General features: G+C 44.5%; 1 protein-coding gene across 9 annotated transcripts in view; it reads left to right on the top strand.

Annotated features, from left to right (window-relative positions):
* The first annotated feature begins 5,834 nt into the window (after positions 1–5,834).
* KIF21A (kinesin family member 21A) overlaps positions 5,835–17,401 on the top strand; it is a 125,223-nt gene continuing 113,656 nt past the window's right edge. For all 9 annotated transcript variants that reach the window (XM_056847219.1, XM_056847222.1, XM_056847225.1 and 6 more), the window contains exon 1: positions 5,835–5,880. In XM_056847219.1, coding sequence (XP_056703197.1) covers positions 5,837–5,880 — 44 coding nt within the window. In that variant the 5' untranslated portion in view covers positions 5,835–5,836. The remainder of the gene's footprint in view (positions 5,881–17,401) is intronic.

Consider the following 17,401-nt stretch of genomic DNA (forward strand, 5'->3'; position numbering starts at 1 on the left):
GTTCACCAACACGGCACTATACTATGCAGTTTGAATGTATGGAAAGTAACCTGTTGAATAGGATGAAACTGCTCACAAACTGCTCGATGAAAAAATGGCTCTTTGCTCATCACCAGGCAACAGAATGTGAGCTGAATCAGTTGGAGTTCGAGCATCCTATTTTCAATTTGTTGCATATGACTTTTTTGGGGGGTGGGGGGGAGAGCAATTACCTTAAATAGACAAGCAGGCCATTCCTAAGGGGGGATCATTAGTTGTCAGCTGGGAGTGGCACAGCCACACTGCCTCCTGAGTGGCTTCCCAGCCAGTAAATTCACAAATAAACTGCCTTAAAATAGAATACCTGTGAAACCCCTCCATGGAGTTTCACGGGGCTACATCAGCTATTTTGCTGGGGTAGCGCTGTGGCAGTGTGAAGGGGTGTCCCCGTGCTGAAAGGGGTTTGGGAGCTGACAAACATTAGTCCCATCCCTGGGGACGCCCTGGGAATGCCCCCTGATGCCAGCGTGAGCACTTGCTTCCGGAAAAGCGGCAGCACTGGCGCCCAAAGCCTGAGCTGCCGAGTCGTTCCCCGGGGCCAGCATAAGTTGCCCTACACTGGCGTCCATGCCACTTCGCACAGCACAAGTGCCATGGACAGCGACGTAGGGCTCAAACCGGCTCCTATGGTACTTCGCCCACCCCCAGGATTGCTGGCTCCACACAACCGGGTTTCCATGACTAGAGAATTACATTAATTTAATTGAGAATTGATTTTAATGTCTGATGTCATTTGAGGTCACCAAAACAGGTTGATATAAATTATAATTATCTGCAATTGTATTTGGACTTGCCATATTTCTACTTGCCTTGGAATGATCTCAGGAATTTCCATGCTGGCTGGGGGGCGGGGGCAGCAGTCAGGAAAGTAATAGAAGTGGATTTTATCCCTTTTCTTCTCACTCCTATCCCTAACACACACACATACAGCTGCTGGTCTACATTGGTCCAGTGATCCCGGGAATAATCATTCGTAGGTCCAGTGGGGGAGGCGAATGCTGTGACACCCCACCACCACCTTGCACCAGTGATTGGCTGGATAAAAGCCAACGTACTTTTGGCCCCTCCCTCTGCATAGATGAAGTCCTAGAGAACATTTCTGCAGTTGACAACATGACCTATTCAGAAATCAATGTAATTTTAATGCTTTGTTTTCAAAAAAAGTTACTGAAGCTGAGTGACTGAACACATGTTTCAGAACAAATAATTTCATGCTTAAATCCTGATTTATTATATGGTCCACTTTCCCCAATATGAACTCAAGTGTGAATTGTGCTCCACAAGTAGTTCCTGTTTATTGTACCCTCTTTGCTGGGGGAGAATACTTCCACCCATTTATGTGACTTTTCTATTGGGACACTCACCTTGTGGAATGGGCTTCCAGAACCCATGCAGATGGCGACTTCACTGCCAATCTTCCAGAAGCCTGAAAGTCCACCTTGTTTTCTTAAAAGTTATGGCAGTGAGTTTGTTAATTAGACATTCATAATATGCCAATTGAAAATGTCAGTTTTTATATTGGCAATTTTTACCATATCTAGTCTTTGGTTTTAATATAATCTAAACTGCCTTCAGCTTTTAGGAAAGACAGATGAGAAATTTCCAAAAACAAATAAACATGTAGTTGTCAAGAGGCTTAAGACCTGTGATCAAGATCCAAACAGTGTGCTCAGGGTGCCCAATTTTTGACTACTTTTCTCTGAATACCAGACCCTCCCATGCCTTATTTCACATATGCTTTGAAAAGTCTGGGTTTACCAGATGGCCAGGTATAGGAAGAGGGCTTAGTGATCCAACCGCAAAAACACAGATCTTGTGGGGCCAGTTTGTACATGTCTCTGGAGCCTACAACCCCCAACTAATTGACTTTGGACACTGCTGACGAAGATTGTCAACTCAGGAGGCCCTTCTCAGTACTCTTTATAGGGCATCATTCAGGTATGTGGCTCTTTATAGGCTTATATTATCTGATGGAGTTAATTGAAACTGTCTCCCACACAGTTGTGCAAATGATTGCTGTCTTAGTCATTTACTGATAAACCTCATCTAAATTAGTACAATTAAGGCTACCACTTTTACTGGCCCAGTTCCTTTATCTTTAACAGTGGTGTGACAGACACACGCAAGCTTTTTTGGACATGTAGATACAGTGACAGGAAAAAGAACGGATTAATTCATTTGTGTCTGGCTGATGTCAAAAATACAAGAGCAGGAACAATGCCCGGTTCTCCTAAGCTGGCAAAATCCACGTCACTTTGTATATCTGTTCCAAGTACTGGAAGCTATAGCACGCGAATTTAAGCCATTGTATAAAAAGGTGGGACGCAAGGGCAGAGGCTTAAGAAAGAAGTGTTTTTAAAGCACTTTGAGATCTTGCGCTTTGCACAGAAAGTGTTAATGTAAGCTCTGCAAAATACAATACATTCACCTTGGCTACAGTCCTACATATACTTGTTCCTTCAAAGCCATGATGATTTAATGCATTTATGAGCTTAAGAATTAGCTTAACAACATTATTTTATATTGAATTTGAAAAGAATGTGATTATTAGAGAGAATTTCTGACTTAGACATGTGGCATGTGGGGAGGAAATTATGAAATTTAAGAACTGCTTAGAACCTTTTATACAAAAGTCTAATAGGCATTTAATTTTAAAAAGCTTCTGAATGTCACAGGGGGCACAACATCTCTTAAAATAGGGTTTTTGTTGCAGGAATATCTTCTCTTCTAAGCCAGGGGTCCCCAATGTGGTGCCTGTGGGGACCATGGCACCCACTGACACCTTTCTTGGTGCCCACCAAGTACTTTTAGAAAGTGGGCAGGGCTAGGTGGGACTTTTGCAGAGTTTCTGATTGGCTGTGTACATTAAAAGGCATACCGTTAAATAGAGCTTCTGCCTGAAATGTTGAAAAGGTACTATTGGAGTTATATATAACAGTACTTGCTGATATTTTGTGTTTTGCTCTGCCTTCTGTGTTAGCCATTTTATGATGGTGCCCTTTGCCAAAATTCCAAAGGTGACTACAGGCTCAAAAAGGTTGAGGATCCCTGTTCTAAGCATTCAAAATAAAAGACTGTTCCTAGGGTTACCAGGCTCAGCCTGGCAGGCCAACTGGAGGGGGTAGGGACACAGTATGGGGCAGCATAGTTGTGAGAGTGATGATGTCACTTCCTGATACAACCGGGAAGTTACAATGGGTAGCTCTAGTAATCACTGGAAATTCTATGGTTTTACTATAGAATTTCTGACAACTCCTAGACATACCCACTGTCACTTCTGGATTGTACCCGAAAGTTATATCATTGTGCTCATGATGTCAGTGAGTTTTTTTTAACGGTTAATTTTTAATTCATCTCCTGCCACCACTCCAAATGGCAACAGGAACTTGGGCAGGGGATCACCTGTTTTGACCAGTGGCTTGACAACCCTGGTTATACCATGTGAATACATATGTGGAGAATTCATGGACTGCATATATTACAGACCATTCCCAAGCAGAGTTATTTCAGTTTATGCCCACTAAAATCAACAGACGTAGACTGAAGTAACTCAGTATTTTATAAATAAATAAATAAATCTATCTTGCCTTCCCAAATAGCTCAGGCCAGTTTACAATACACAGAATAAAACCAGATTTGCACCGCAAGCTTACAAAAAACACATTTATCAAACAATATAAACACACAACAGAATCTGGCTGCAAAAAACAAACACCACAGCTCTCACAAAATGAATATGTAAGGACTAAAAAAAAAGGCCCTCTCAGACAACACAGCTGCTCATGCCTACTGGCTGGGATGTAACAGCCACCAGGGTTGGGCATCCCAAACCAATTTGAAGCCCATCCAGAAGGTGGGAAAAATAATAGCAAAAGGTCTTGAGCAGGTAGAAGTGGAACATGCCAACGGCAGTGAGAACATTGTTATCTTCTGGGCCCCATGGTGTTGGCTCAAGGTTTCATACAAAGAAAGTAAGTGCAGGCATGGGAGCCTTTGAGTGCAAATTGAAGGACAAGAGCCTGACAGCTCTTAGCCCTTGGACTTGGCCAGATGGATTAATGTGGTGGACACCAACCTGAGGAGGTCTTGTCTACTTTTTTGTCTTTTATACTATGTTTGTTTAAAAATGTATTTTTGATGGGCATTTTATTACACAGTCCATGTAATACCTTTTACTAGGACCAACCCAAGTACACATAACGGTGTGCAAGCTTTCGAGGTTCCCTTTTCATTAGGACAGATGATACAGAATAAAATAAAGAGGGAGAAAACCAGATATTTCAGATCACTACAAATACCAAACATCTAGGACAAGATCTAAAGCCAAATCAACAGCTGCAAAGGGACAGAAATGGATTAGCATTGCTCTAAAAGGAAAGCCAGCATGGTGTAATGATTAGAGTACTGCACCAGGACTCGGCAGACCTGAGTTCAAATTCCTACCTGCTATGAATCTGGCATGCCTTTTCGCCGAACTGTGTTCGATCCTGGCTGAATCCTAGCTGGAACAGGGAATAAAGGAGGCTAAAGCGACCATGCATTTTTGCCCGACTCTGGGCCAGTCGCTCTGTCTCAGCCTAACCTACCTCACAGGTTGTCATGCAAGAAATGGAGTCCGGGAGAATGATGTATGTTGCCCTGAGCTCTGTGGCAAAAGAGTGGGATAACAACACAAGTAAATACATAAAAAGAAATGAGACACCTACCCATTCTGCCTGGAAAGAGGGGCGGGGCTGTGGCTCAGTGGCAGAGCATCTGCTTGGCATGCAGAAGGTCCCAGGTTCAACCTCTGGCATCTCCAGTGAAAGGGACTAGGCAAGTAGGTGATGTGAAAGACCTCTGCCTGAGACCCTGGAGAGCCGCTGCCGGTCAGAGCAGACAATACTGACTTTGGCCATTTATGCACAAGAGGTTTTGCCTTGGACCCCCGTGCAGAGTTTTGAGCATCTGGATGGGGAAAACGTGCGTCTAGAGAGCGGCAAATCCAAGGCAAAACCTCCCGGGTACAAATAGCCTTTGATGGACCAAGGGTCTGATTCAGAAGGCAGCTTCACACCTTCAAGGAGCGAATGAACGCAACGCCCGCGCCCTTGGTGCGTGTGATGGCACCACCTGCAGGACGAAGGACAAAAAACGACCTGCCTGGCAGCCTCTCCCAGAGAAGGTCACGGCAAGCGCACCACAAAGAGTGCAAAACGAGTGCAAGGGAAGCGAGAGAGCCCCTCATCCCTGAGGGAAGCTCCTCCCCACTCCCGGCAGCAGCGAGCGACGGCTAGCCGGGCAGCAGCAGCCCAGGCCAGGCCAGGCCCGCTCTCTGCCTGGGAGCTGAGGCGGGTGGCGGCGGCGAAGAAGGGCCTGGGTTCCGCACTGCGGCTGGCGGGAGCCTGAAGCCGGCCGCTTGCTGGGGCCCTGGGCCGGCGGTGGGGTGGTGCTGGGCGGCCTGGAAGCGGCCCGGAGTGCCAGCCAGCCAGCCAGCCAGCCAGCCAGCGGAGCGTTGGCTGCGACGGTGAGCAGCGCCACTCCGCCCCCAGGGGCCGGGCGCGACACCGCCCCCAGTGGGCGGAGTGTGAACCTCACCGCCGCTGTTGCTCCCTATTCATTCAGCCAGTCGACTAAAATGGCTGGAGAGCAGAGAAGGGGGTGGGGGCCGCGGCGGGGGTGACGGCTCTTCTCCCCCCCCCTCACCGAGCCGCAGCGGGGACCGTTGGCCGGAGCAACGTTCCGCCGCAGCCTTTGGGGCCTGTCCATGCGGCAGCGTCCTTCGCCCCCGGCGCGCGCCTGCCGCCACCTTTAAAGCATGTCGGCCGGCCACGACGAGAGCTCCGTCCGGGTCGCTGTCAGGTAAGGCGGTTCGTGCCTGGGGCTTCGGGTCTCGGGGGGCTTCGGGAAGCCGGCAGGCTCTCCGGGATCGGGGGGAGGGGGGCGCAAAGGCCGGGCTGCGCTTTGCTGCTCCCCGTGCGCCTCACTTGGCAGGTAGCCTTCCTCCCGACGCCGGAGACTGCGGGGACAACTATAACGGCCTGCCAGTGGCCAGAGCGAGCTCGTTCCTCGCCGAGTTTCAAAGGCAACCTCCCCCCCCCCACTCCCGTCTCAATGGGGAGGTTTAAAAAGGGGAGGGGTGTCTACGGCCAAACCTGGCGGTTCTCAGAAAGGGGCCCGGGATAACAGGAGAACCCTCCTTCCCTTGTCTCGGCTTCAGCGGCTGTTTTGCCCAGAACTGGGCTCTTTTTGCAGCTGTTGCATGGAGGCATTGGGTTGCCCTCGGATCCTGCGTATTTAATCTCTCGTGTTTAACGCTGCATCTGCTGGGTTGGGGACGCGACTGCCCCCCTCTGTGTTCCGGTGCCGCACCTGTGTCAATGGCAGAGGGGGAGGCAGAACAATCCAGGTTTTAGTCTTTGGGGGACTTTATCGATTTAGATCGTTACACGCTGCTTTGCTCCCCAGTGGGGAGCTAAAGTAGCTTGCAACGTTATTCTTCCTTCCTGTGTTTTATTCTCTCAACAACCCCCCCTGTGAGGTAGGCTAATCTGAGAGAGAAATGCCTGGTCTCGAATCACCTGGTGAGAGTTCTGTTCAAAGTGGGGATTTGAACCTTGATCTCCTAGGGCCTGGCCTGATACTGTAACCACTACACCTTGCTGGCTGTATGATAGAACACCTATCATGGAGTTAGACTGAGATGATGGGCCATGCAACTTTATGTTTTTAAAGGTTTCTTTTGTGTGCAATGTGTCAAGCTGCCTTCTAGAGTCTACTGTGCTGTGTAGAGGCTGCTATTGTTACAGTCTTGGATTGGTTAGTTGTAGTCGGGTGGGGGGGAGTACCAGGGAGTTGAATATGGGAGGGCTTTTTGCTCAGGGATGGAAAATTGCAACATCATTCTACTGTACTAAAAAATTAACGAAGCGTTTACAATGGGACTTGCATATCAGCTAGGATTGTGCCAACTATTTTGTCTGCCTCCCCCAAGGTCACAAACGAAGGTTTTCTGTGTTGTTTTTTCTACTGGATGTCTTGAAACAAGTGAAAACAATAAACAGTGAACTGAATGCTAATTCTTCAGTCAAATAATTAATTGAGAGTTTAGTTTATACTAACAGTTCCCTAAGCTTGCCTCAGGGGTTCCAGAGTTAGGCCCTGGTGTGGCTGCAGTTAAATTGATGGAGGCCACAATCCTGCAGAAGTCTTGGTCTATAGATAGACAGTGCCACACCTTTACTTCCTGTGAGAGGTTTTAGTGTGATAGTTTACAGGATGCACACTTTAATTAATGCCTGCAGAATTTTAGAGCAGGCTCACATTAACATTTCAAACAAACCTGTCCATGAGCATATGAATCTGTCAAAAAATCAAGATGTATTATTTTTTTCGAGATCCAGCATGGCACAGTGGTTAAGGTATCCGACTAGGACCCGGGTAACCCAGGTTAAAATCCCTGCTCATGCCATGGAAGCTTGCTGGGCGACCTTGGCCCAGTCACACACTCTCAGACCTGACCCTGGCTAGTATTTGGATGGGAGGCCTCCAAGGAATAAATAACAGAAGCGTGACACGGAGGCAGGCAATGGCAAACCACCTCCAAACATCTTTTGCCTTGAAAACCTTACAGGGTCTCCATAAGTCAGCTGTTACTTGACAGCAAAAAACTAAATAAATTACTGTCTTGATTAAAACCTTTTGCAGTAATTTTAGGGTTGCTATCTCTTGGTTTGAAAATTCCTGGAGATTTGGGGGTGGAGCCTGGGGAGGGGAAAGACCTCATCAGGGTATAATGCCATAAAGTCCACCCTTCAGAGCTGATTTCTATACACTGGTGATCAGTTGTAATTCTGGAAGATGTCCAGGTTCCTGACGGGATATTGGCAACACAATACTATTCTGTCCTAAACATTTTGCTGGCAACTGAACCATCTTCCACGTCACCTGAGTGCCCTTCCCCCAAAACACTGGTGTGACATTACAGAGCATGACCCCATGCTGGTGTAGTATTTTTATGTGTGAAACTGGTTTTTTTTTTTAATGCAGATCTAAAAGTAGCAACGATGCATTTATAAGGCATACAGAGCCTGCTGTATCTATGAAATAATGATCCTGAGGAATGAATGAAATGAATTCTTTGCAATGATGTAGTATATCTTGCAGCTGGGACATTGTGCTACAACAGATTTAGCTTTCATTGTAGATCTGTGCAACTGTGTCACATTCATGAGGTTGTACGACACCTGCTGTGATGAATGCAGAGGGAATTGTCAGTGAGTTACAGGCTTGATCATGCTTGCCTCATAAGGGAGTTTAGTGTATAAAAAGGGCAACGCCCAGGAAACAGTGACATGAAACTGAACAAATGTTGTGAGGTTTAATATTTTTCAAAGCAACGTGATGTCACATTTCATTCTGCCCCTTAACCATGTGCATTTACCTTAGAGTAAGCACCCTCACTGCAACCAGGAAATGCATTCAAGCAGTATAGGTTGGTGTCTTTTTATACAAAAACCAAATCAGTGTAATGTATAATGCACTTGCAAAGTACATACGTTTGGTGGATAGATGATTGTATTAGACCAACATTTGTGGCAATATTTATTAAAATTGTTTCCCAACCTGAAAACCCTCAGATTAGATTAGAAGAAGTTAAAATAAGCTTAATACATTCCAAAGGAGTATCCGTACTAGTCTGTTGCAGCCAAAATATGTCAGACTTTTGTCTGACATAGTGAGCTCTGACTCACAAAAGATTATACCGCAAGAAATTAATTAGCTTTAAGGTGTCACAAGACTCTGTTATTTTAACAATGATAAAATTATATTGGAAACAAGGCCAAAAACCAGTGAGTGGCCTCTGTCTCTTCTTATCAGTTAAAATCTCATCATTAAACAATATAAAAAAAACCTTCAGCCAAACCATTAAAAAGGAGTATGATTATCAAATGCCATAATAAATGGTACCACCTTAGAACTTCCGCTAGGGAGCTGAACTGAGTGCCACGTCTCTTGGGGGCTCCCAAGAGAACCAAGATTCGTTCAAATCTGCACCCCTACCCGATCCTAAACAGTGGATTGGGAAACAGGATTTCTCCTGCTGCCCACGAAGTGCGGTTTGACCCCCAGTTTTGCCGAGAGAGCCATTGTGCGACTCTTGGAATCCTGGATGAGGTCCCGTCTGGCATGAGGAGGAACCATTGCCGTGAATGTCTTTCTTGGAATTTAGGCTCAGCTCTCCCCTATCTATTACCATCTAAGCCAGTGGTTCTCAACCTGGGGGTCGGGACCCCCAAGGGGGTCGCGAAGTGTTTTCTGGGGGGTCGCCGCCACTGTCCTGGGACAGGCCCCATCCCAGGCTGTCCAGGACTAACCCAGACGCCCTGTAACCCTGATCCGTCCACGAGGGCAGGGAAGACCCCAAGCAGAGAGGTAACTGGCCGACTGACAGCCAGAAGGAGCCGGGCTGCAGAGACGCGGCGGCGTGCCACCGCACACCAGCTGTAGCCCTGCTGCCCAGCTGAGAGGTGGACAGGCCAGCCCTGGGCGCGGTCGCACCTGCGCCGGGCGGATGATGCGGCAGGATGTGTGGGAGGCCGAGGAAGCTCCCCTGGCTTGGCCAGTTCAGGTCTCGGAGGAGAAGAGGGCGGTCCCCCTTGAGGCCGCTACAGTCACGTTGTTTTTACTTTTAGCCGTGCTCGGGTGGGGCGGGAGCTTCAGCCTGGAATCCAAGTGCACATGTCTGTAGTGTGGCTTCGCTTTTCTGCCCTGAGTCATCAGTTCCGCTCTGGCAAGGCCAAGGGGGAGAGAGTCGAGGTGCATGCGCAGTTCGGGATTTCCCCCTCGAGCGCACAGGTTTGGTGAGGCGCAGAAGGAGCGGTGACTGGCGGAGGGGAGAAAAAGGCACGAAAAGTCTGAGCGGGATAAGTGGCCCTCGGCTCTTTCCTGGCCCTTCGCTCTCGTGAGGTGATTAAACGGAGCTCCTCTTTGAGGGATAACTGCAGTTCTGTGCAGAAGCAGTGTCCCAGTCACAAGAGAGGGGGTTTCCTCACGAGAGCCCCGACCTGCTTGGAAGAGTTTTTTGGGAGAGAGGGGAGGACAAGGAACGCAGTGCATGCTCAGAGGCACTCTTTCCTCCGTGCCAGGAAAGGTTGCCGCGCCACACAGTCACAGCCGCTGCGCAACAGGTGGTAGTACCGTTTGCTTGTTTGTTTTAAACTTTAACATTTAAAGTAATTATATATATGGATACCCTGGACTGCCAAAAAAACAAATGTGTTTTCTTTATCCTATTGAAAATGTAATTTATGCAAATTTATGCAAATTTATGCAAATGTGACGAGGGTCACAGGTTACTTGGCAATTGTAAAAGGGGGTCGCAACTCGAAAAAGGTTGAGAACCACTGATCTAAGCAACGATATTAAAGCAAGAATACCTACTCTTCTAAAATCTGAGTAAGTAACAAGAACTCTTTTGTTTTACCTGGAATTGGAAGCTTTGAAGGAATGGAGAAAAATATCTATAGAATCCGAATCCTCCCATCTGAGATTTGGTTGACTCTTTGACATTTAAAAACATTAGATAAGCCAACAGGATCCTAATCAAATTGATCGGTGGATAGACACAACAATCGGGACTATTTGAATGACGGTATAGCCACCAATCAGAAATCCTGAAGTGTAAGGAGGAGGGACGAGCAGATTCCCCCCCATTTCCGGGAGGAGGCTTTTCTGAGTAAACAAATTCCTTTGCCATGTCTTACCTGGAAGTACCAGCTATCGTCTGCCATCGTGAGAATACTACGGGATTTGAGACCGGATGTGTGGCATTGTGTAACTGGCAAATACTTCCCCAGTTCCTAGGCAAATGGAAGGAGGCAGACGTGCAACTTTTTACTCTACCCCCCGCAACATCATTTTACAACTCAACATATTCCTGTCTGGATCTTACAAATTAAACTTCAATTAACCACCAGAAGTGGCAACCATGGAAAGTGAGATTAAATGCATGGATCGTCTCTGACACACGACACCTATGAACTTGCTATTAGGAAATTGGATGAAATTCTGGGAGATCTTAAGGACATTAAAGTCCGGATTATGACAATGAGATCTGAGATGAGAGATGGAAGCTCCCCAAATGATAAACCATTAAATGAAGAATAAACACTGCAAAGGAGATGGAGAGCTACGAAGGATTTCCGAAGGAGATATACCTGCAAGAAGAAACTGAATCTACCCTGATAACCATGGAGATGAATGTAAGTGACTTGGATTTTTGGTTGTATGTACTACCTGATGAACTTTTCAAAGTTAACTGGGAGAACTTAAAAGGGCAAGCAGCTGGAAATACCAGGATTTTTCTCTTCGCCTTGGGGATGGAAGAAAATCTGTTGCAGATTCACTATCTTACATCAATTTTTACAGAGGGAACTGCATTAACAACTTCCATGGATGCCCTTCATCGTTCAAAGCTTTTGGGAAAGAGAGGAAGATGTTGGAAATTTAAGATGAAGAGACTGGGTCAAAGGGCTTAGTTTTTTTTGGGACTTAATTAAAAAGGTCTGATTAAACGGTTTGGCTTTGATAAAAGCAGCATAATTAATGACATTAACATAATTGACAGTTATTAGATATGTGGGAGAAACTGAGAAATTAGAATATTCATTTCTAAAGAAGGTTAAAAATGTTACATATTATCTAATCCATTTTTATTTCTATTTTTTATATCTGTTCTTTTTTTCTTTTTCTTTTTTCTTTTTTTTCTTTTTATTTTAAAATAGGTAAATGAAATAGTAAATGTTTATAAATGTTTGTAATAATATTAGGATTAGAATCTTAAACAAAGGAGATAACGAATAAATGATAAGATTGAGGGAGGTGTAGGGGAAGTTTTTATATTTTATTTTTTATTATCTATATATGGATGTATTTTCAACAATTATTAATTAGAATCTATACTCTGATGTTTACTTGTCTTGATTGTTGAATACTTTGTTTGACTGCTATAGAAAAATAATAAAAATTTTATTTTAAAAAAAATGGTACCACCTTAAGTGTGACACGAAATGCCAGTAAGAATGGAGTGAGGTGAACTTGACTCGGCTGCTCTAGAGAAAGCCCATACCCTCGTAGCCAGTTCCAGGTTTTGGGGGGCCTGGGCAGAAAGTACCACTCTTGTGCTCACCAACAGGCCCCCACTCATGCCTTCTTTCCCACCCACCTCCATCCCTTTGGTGCACCCTTTTCCCAGTGGCACAGGGCAGCACATGCAGCTGGAAACAAGCACAAAAAGGGTGTATGTACAGGCAAGGTGGGAGATCAGCAGCAGTGAGCTCTGCCAGAAGCTCTGGGTCCCTGGCAGCTGCCCCGCCTCAGTGTATAATGTCGCCATCCATGCCATCCACCATGCTTCCTAGAGTGGGACAAGTGGAGAAGGACATTCAGTGAAGATCTCTGGCCTGCGTGAAAGGTAGCCACAACCAGCATAGATGGCATTAGTTCTACGGAGGGACTTGACTGGTAGCACAGCCCTTATGCGATAAGATACAGTTTAGATAATCTGGGTCCAGGTTATTAGACTCAAATGGGTTTGCACTGGTGTGTTGGGTATAAGAAGAGTACACTGTATACAGATGAAAGGGAAGTATAATGTAATCAATAAATACTTACATTGAGATGGTAGCTATAGTCTGGACCACCAACTCTCCTGCACACCTGTTTTTTGACTTTCCGCCTCTATACTAGCACCATGTGACAAGCTGTTGCTTGAATAACTAAGGAATATTTCAGAAGTAGTTATGATGTAACATAGAGACCACCATGCAAGTCAGCTGTGATTTTCAGGATACTTCTGATGCTGCTTGTTGTTGCTGCTTCTAGCATTGAAATAGTATACTTAGACCAAACTCCAAAGAGTTCATTTCGGCACGTCCAAAGTCTTGTGCATGACTTTACAAAAAAAAAAAAGCTTCCTCCTTACATCTTTAAAGTATTTTGTCATGCAACATTTGAGTGTTGCATGCTTGTTTTTAAATATAGGGGAGAAGAGGAGGTGGGGATCAGGTGGTACCTTAACTTTTGGGGAACACTTGGTATACAGGAAAGTGGCTGCTGTAGCATTTGAGGGTGCATGTGAATGGAGCCTGATCTTATGGCTCTCATTATTGAGACTGTGAGATGAAATAAAGCTTGAAACTTAATAAAAGCGGTAGACTCAGATAATAGAAAATACATTTTGAACTGGCCAGTCTCAAAGATAATTACTACACATTATTTGCAGGAAAAAAATGTGAGTATACTGAGCTGATCACGAGTATGCATTGCTTAAATTAAAAACAAATACTATCCTCCAATGTTTACTGTGGTGTGTTTTAAGTGCTGTGATAACACAAAGATAACTTTTTATTGTGGTTAACTGAAACCATTTGTACCTTGGTCCTGTAACTTGACCAGAGACAGGGAGACGAAATAGAAAACCTTTTAGCTGAAATTGTGGCTCATCTTCAACTCATCATTTTAAGCTATTATCTTATGTTGGAGAACGACAATAGTGAATTGTTATTGCTCTGTGTGTTTGACATTAGTGGCTAAGATAATTTTCTAAAAGCCTTTCAGGACTTTAGTGCTTTACTCAACAGGAATATCTGGTATACCATTCACTGCCCCATAATTACCCACAATATTCTAAAATAATTAGTGTGCAAGATGATAGCTTGAGGGTTGCAATAATTGGGAATGCTGGAACATTTTCCCTAATGATACATCAGTGTTATATGCTGTGTTTTGGAATAACAATTTACTGGAATTTTGTATTTAAATTCTGTATCAATGCAGGGCAGTATAAAGAGTAAGATGAACTTGATCAAAGTCATTTCAGTGTAATCCAAAATACTGTCAGTGTAATCCAAATTCTGTTATTTTGCACGGATCTCCCACCAAACTCTACAGATGCTTATTTCAGTGCCTTCTAGATAATCCAGTCAAACATTTTCTTCAGTGGCTTCAGCCTTCTTTGTCTAAGGAAGGGGATGCAATGTGGGGATCTACACTGTTGTAACTTATAGTATGAAGGGCCAGACTTCAAAACTGCACACACCTGCATATCAAAACATTTTATTTTCTTGATCTGTTAAAAAAATCCTGCAGATTTCTTCTTGTGAAGGATGTGGTTGCCAAGCAAATGATGATACAGTTTATCACTTGTGGCATTTCTTTATGAATTACAAAGGATTAACCCCCATTATTTTATTCGGTGGCATTCCTATTATTTATTTAAGCAAATTTATGTATAGCTGGATTAAAATTAACTTCCTATTTACAATAAATGCATTTTAATCATATTATTTCAGTAGTATTCCCTTCTCTTGCTTTTAGCTTATCTGCTCCATATTACATTTGCACCATCAGATTTTAAGCTATATGTCATTTCTGTTTCCTGCATCTCCTTCCACATCTTCGTCAGTAGCTTTCCTCATTTTTTGACTTGTTACAATGAGACCATCTAAACATGGAGAGCCAGCGTGGTGTAGTGGCTAAGAGCAGTGGACTCTAATCTGGAGAACCGGGTTTGAATCCCCACTCCTCCTCATGAAGCCAGCTGGGTGACCTTGGGCAAGTCACAGTTCTCTCAGAACTCTGTTCTCTCAGCCCCACCTACCTCACAAGGTGTCTGTTGTGGGGAGAGGAAGGGAAGGAGATTGTAAGCTGGTTTGATTATCCTTAAAAGGTAGAGAAAGTTGGCATATAAAAACCAATTCCTTCCTTCCTTCTTCTTCGATAGCAGGCAGTAGTGCAGAAAGGGACATGTGTATTCATGATTCTGCAAAAACACTGCACAAAAAAATAATTTGGTAGTTGGTATACAATCAAGTTTCTTTAGAAACTTGGCTTTTTAAAAAAAGCTTCCAGTACCACAGAGTCAGGACTGAATGTTCATAGGCAATGGCAGATAAACTCTTAGATCCAAAGGCAGGACTGAGCATGATTTGCAGTTTCCTTGAGTCTTAAAGGATCATTTGGCAGATACTGCTTTGTATGGTGTCCTCACCTGGATGTCCAAGACTAGCCTGATCTTGTCAGATCAGAGAAGCTAAGCAGGGTCGGCCCTGGTTAGTAATTGGATGGGAGACCACCAAGTCTCTGTGCCAAGAAAGGCAATGGCTAACCACCTCTGTAAGTCTCTTGCCTTGAAAACCCCATAAGGGGTCACCATAAGTCGGCTACTACTTAATGGCACACACACACACACACACACACACACACACACACACTGCATGGTAGAGTTGGTGGACCAGATGAGCCAGGTAACAGGTAATGCATTTGGTGGCATTCAGGATGTCCCTCTGGGTGCTTAGGCTGTTGCTTGGCAGAGATTCTTCTTGACAAGTGCCTCTACAGAGTCTTTTAATTCAAGAAGACCCAGATTGGGGTCATTCTGGTAGAAGCTGAGCAACTTTGCAGCTGAAAGGCTTTTGTGGTAAGAACTGGACTCTGCGGATGTGTGCCTAAGGCTGTATATCCTCCGTAGCCAGTTCTGTTCTCCATCTTGGTCCGAGATTGAAGGGATGCTTCCCTTTGGTTTGTCAGCCCTATCAGCTGTGGGTTCATGCTTGTTTACTTCTCTCTGCAGCCAACAAAATTTGCAGTGCACATGCACAGCCTTCCATTCTTTCAGACTTGCGAATGTTTCTACAAAAATGTTTTGGGGAATTCCCCACCACCACTATGCAGGGCACTTCTTTTGGTCTGTCCTTTTCCTCATTCAGAACATCCCCAAGTTACTCCCCTACATTACTAACAAGCTAGACATAAGGGTGTCAAAGAGGGAAGCAAGGATTTGTGTAGAGATCAAAAGGGCTTTCTTTCTGTCTGATCCCATGCATGATAAATGAGAAGTTAGTCCTGCTGAGCTCTGTGGAGCTTATTCCCTAGTAACTGGTTCTAAGATTGTAGGCTCCAGTGATATGTGGGAAAGTAAGCAAAGTATAACAAGATGTCACCAGTGGACAATGGTTTGAAAAATTGAGGCCATGGAGGAGAGCTAATTTGGATTTGGGATCAAACATTGACTTAAAGGGGAGAAATTTTTACTTAAATTCCTTCAGTTGATTTAAGGACCCCTTCTGCCAACTGCACACAAAGGTCCTAGGAAAAATTACCCCTTCACAGCTCCTTCAATTCTTGATTCTTATCCTGTTACTGAAAGTACGTCCTCCTATGGTTTTTAATGTTCTGTTCAAGGTGATGCTTGTAGTAGTTAGAAAATAAACCTTTTCTGTCTGTCTTCTGTGGATTGTAGCTTCCTGAAATAATTGCATGCTTTACCCTGATTGCTGTCTTAACATTGTCTTGACAATCTTAACATTGCTGTCTTGACATTGTTTTAGTGTAGCAATTTGAATTATCTTGAACACTTATTTGCTGATGTGGCATACTGTGAGGGGTGTTTTGCAAGTCACGCTTAAGAACATCTTGTAATCTGTTTGAAAAACTGCTGAGTATTTTTCAGGTCATAAGCCTGATTTCATTTTCTGTGCTTCTCCAGCTCAATATGATTAGGGTGTAGAGATCTCTGTGATTGCTTTGTCATGGGTCGACCATTACCTAGTTTAGATTTAAATCCTCGGAACCTCTGCAGGGTTACAGGGCCTATTAGAATGGTTTGCTCCTGGAACCACCTGGACCTGGATTCCTAACAACCCGTAGAGAGTTCCCATCAGACATGAATGATGCTCTTCTGCATGGCCTGACCATCTTGTGGAATGGAGAGATGACTCTGATAGACAACATGGTTGTACGAAAGTCTGTCCAGCACATTGGTGTATTGATGAAGCAGGTTGGTAGATATCTAGAACACAAATGAAGGAAAACTCAAAGTAAGTGTAACATCACACAATTTAGAATACAGAATCATGCCTTTCTTTGTGGGAATGGTTGGAATGAAATGTGTGTTTTTTGCTACCATTGCATCTGTGTAAAGATGTTCAGCAGAGCTCTTCTGGGTGGTAATAGCAAGCTTCGATTATGCAACATTCAATAGGGACCTTTTTTTGTTAAACATTTTGCAAATAAAATGCTTCTCATCCATGACATCTTGGACTTTGTTGTTATAGCAGGTCAGTTGCAGAATATCATGGGACCATGCAAAAGAATAAATGTGAATAAATCAGACATCAAACTCACAACACTCAAAAAACAAAGGGAGAACATTTTAATCTTCCAGAACATTCCGTTGCTGACCTACGAGGGGCAGTCCTCAAACAGAGAAGCTTCAAGGGGAAATTACAATGGGAGATTGCTGAACTTGAGCTCATTCACAAGTTCAGAACAATGGGACACCCCCCCCCCCCAAGCTAATTAGGAACACAGGAATCTTACC

Source organism: Euleptes europaea, chromosome 3 (assembly GCF_029931775.1).
Source record: "Euleptes europaea isolate rEulEur1 chromosome 3, rEulEur1.hap1, whole genome shotgun sequence".
Taxonomy (NCBI): domain Eukaryota; kingdom Metazoa; phylum Chordata; class Lepidosauria; order Squamata; family Sphaerodactylidae; genus Euleptes; species Euleptes europaea.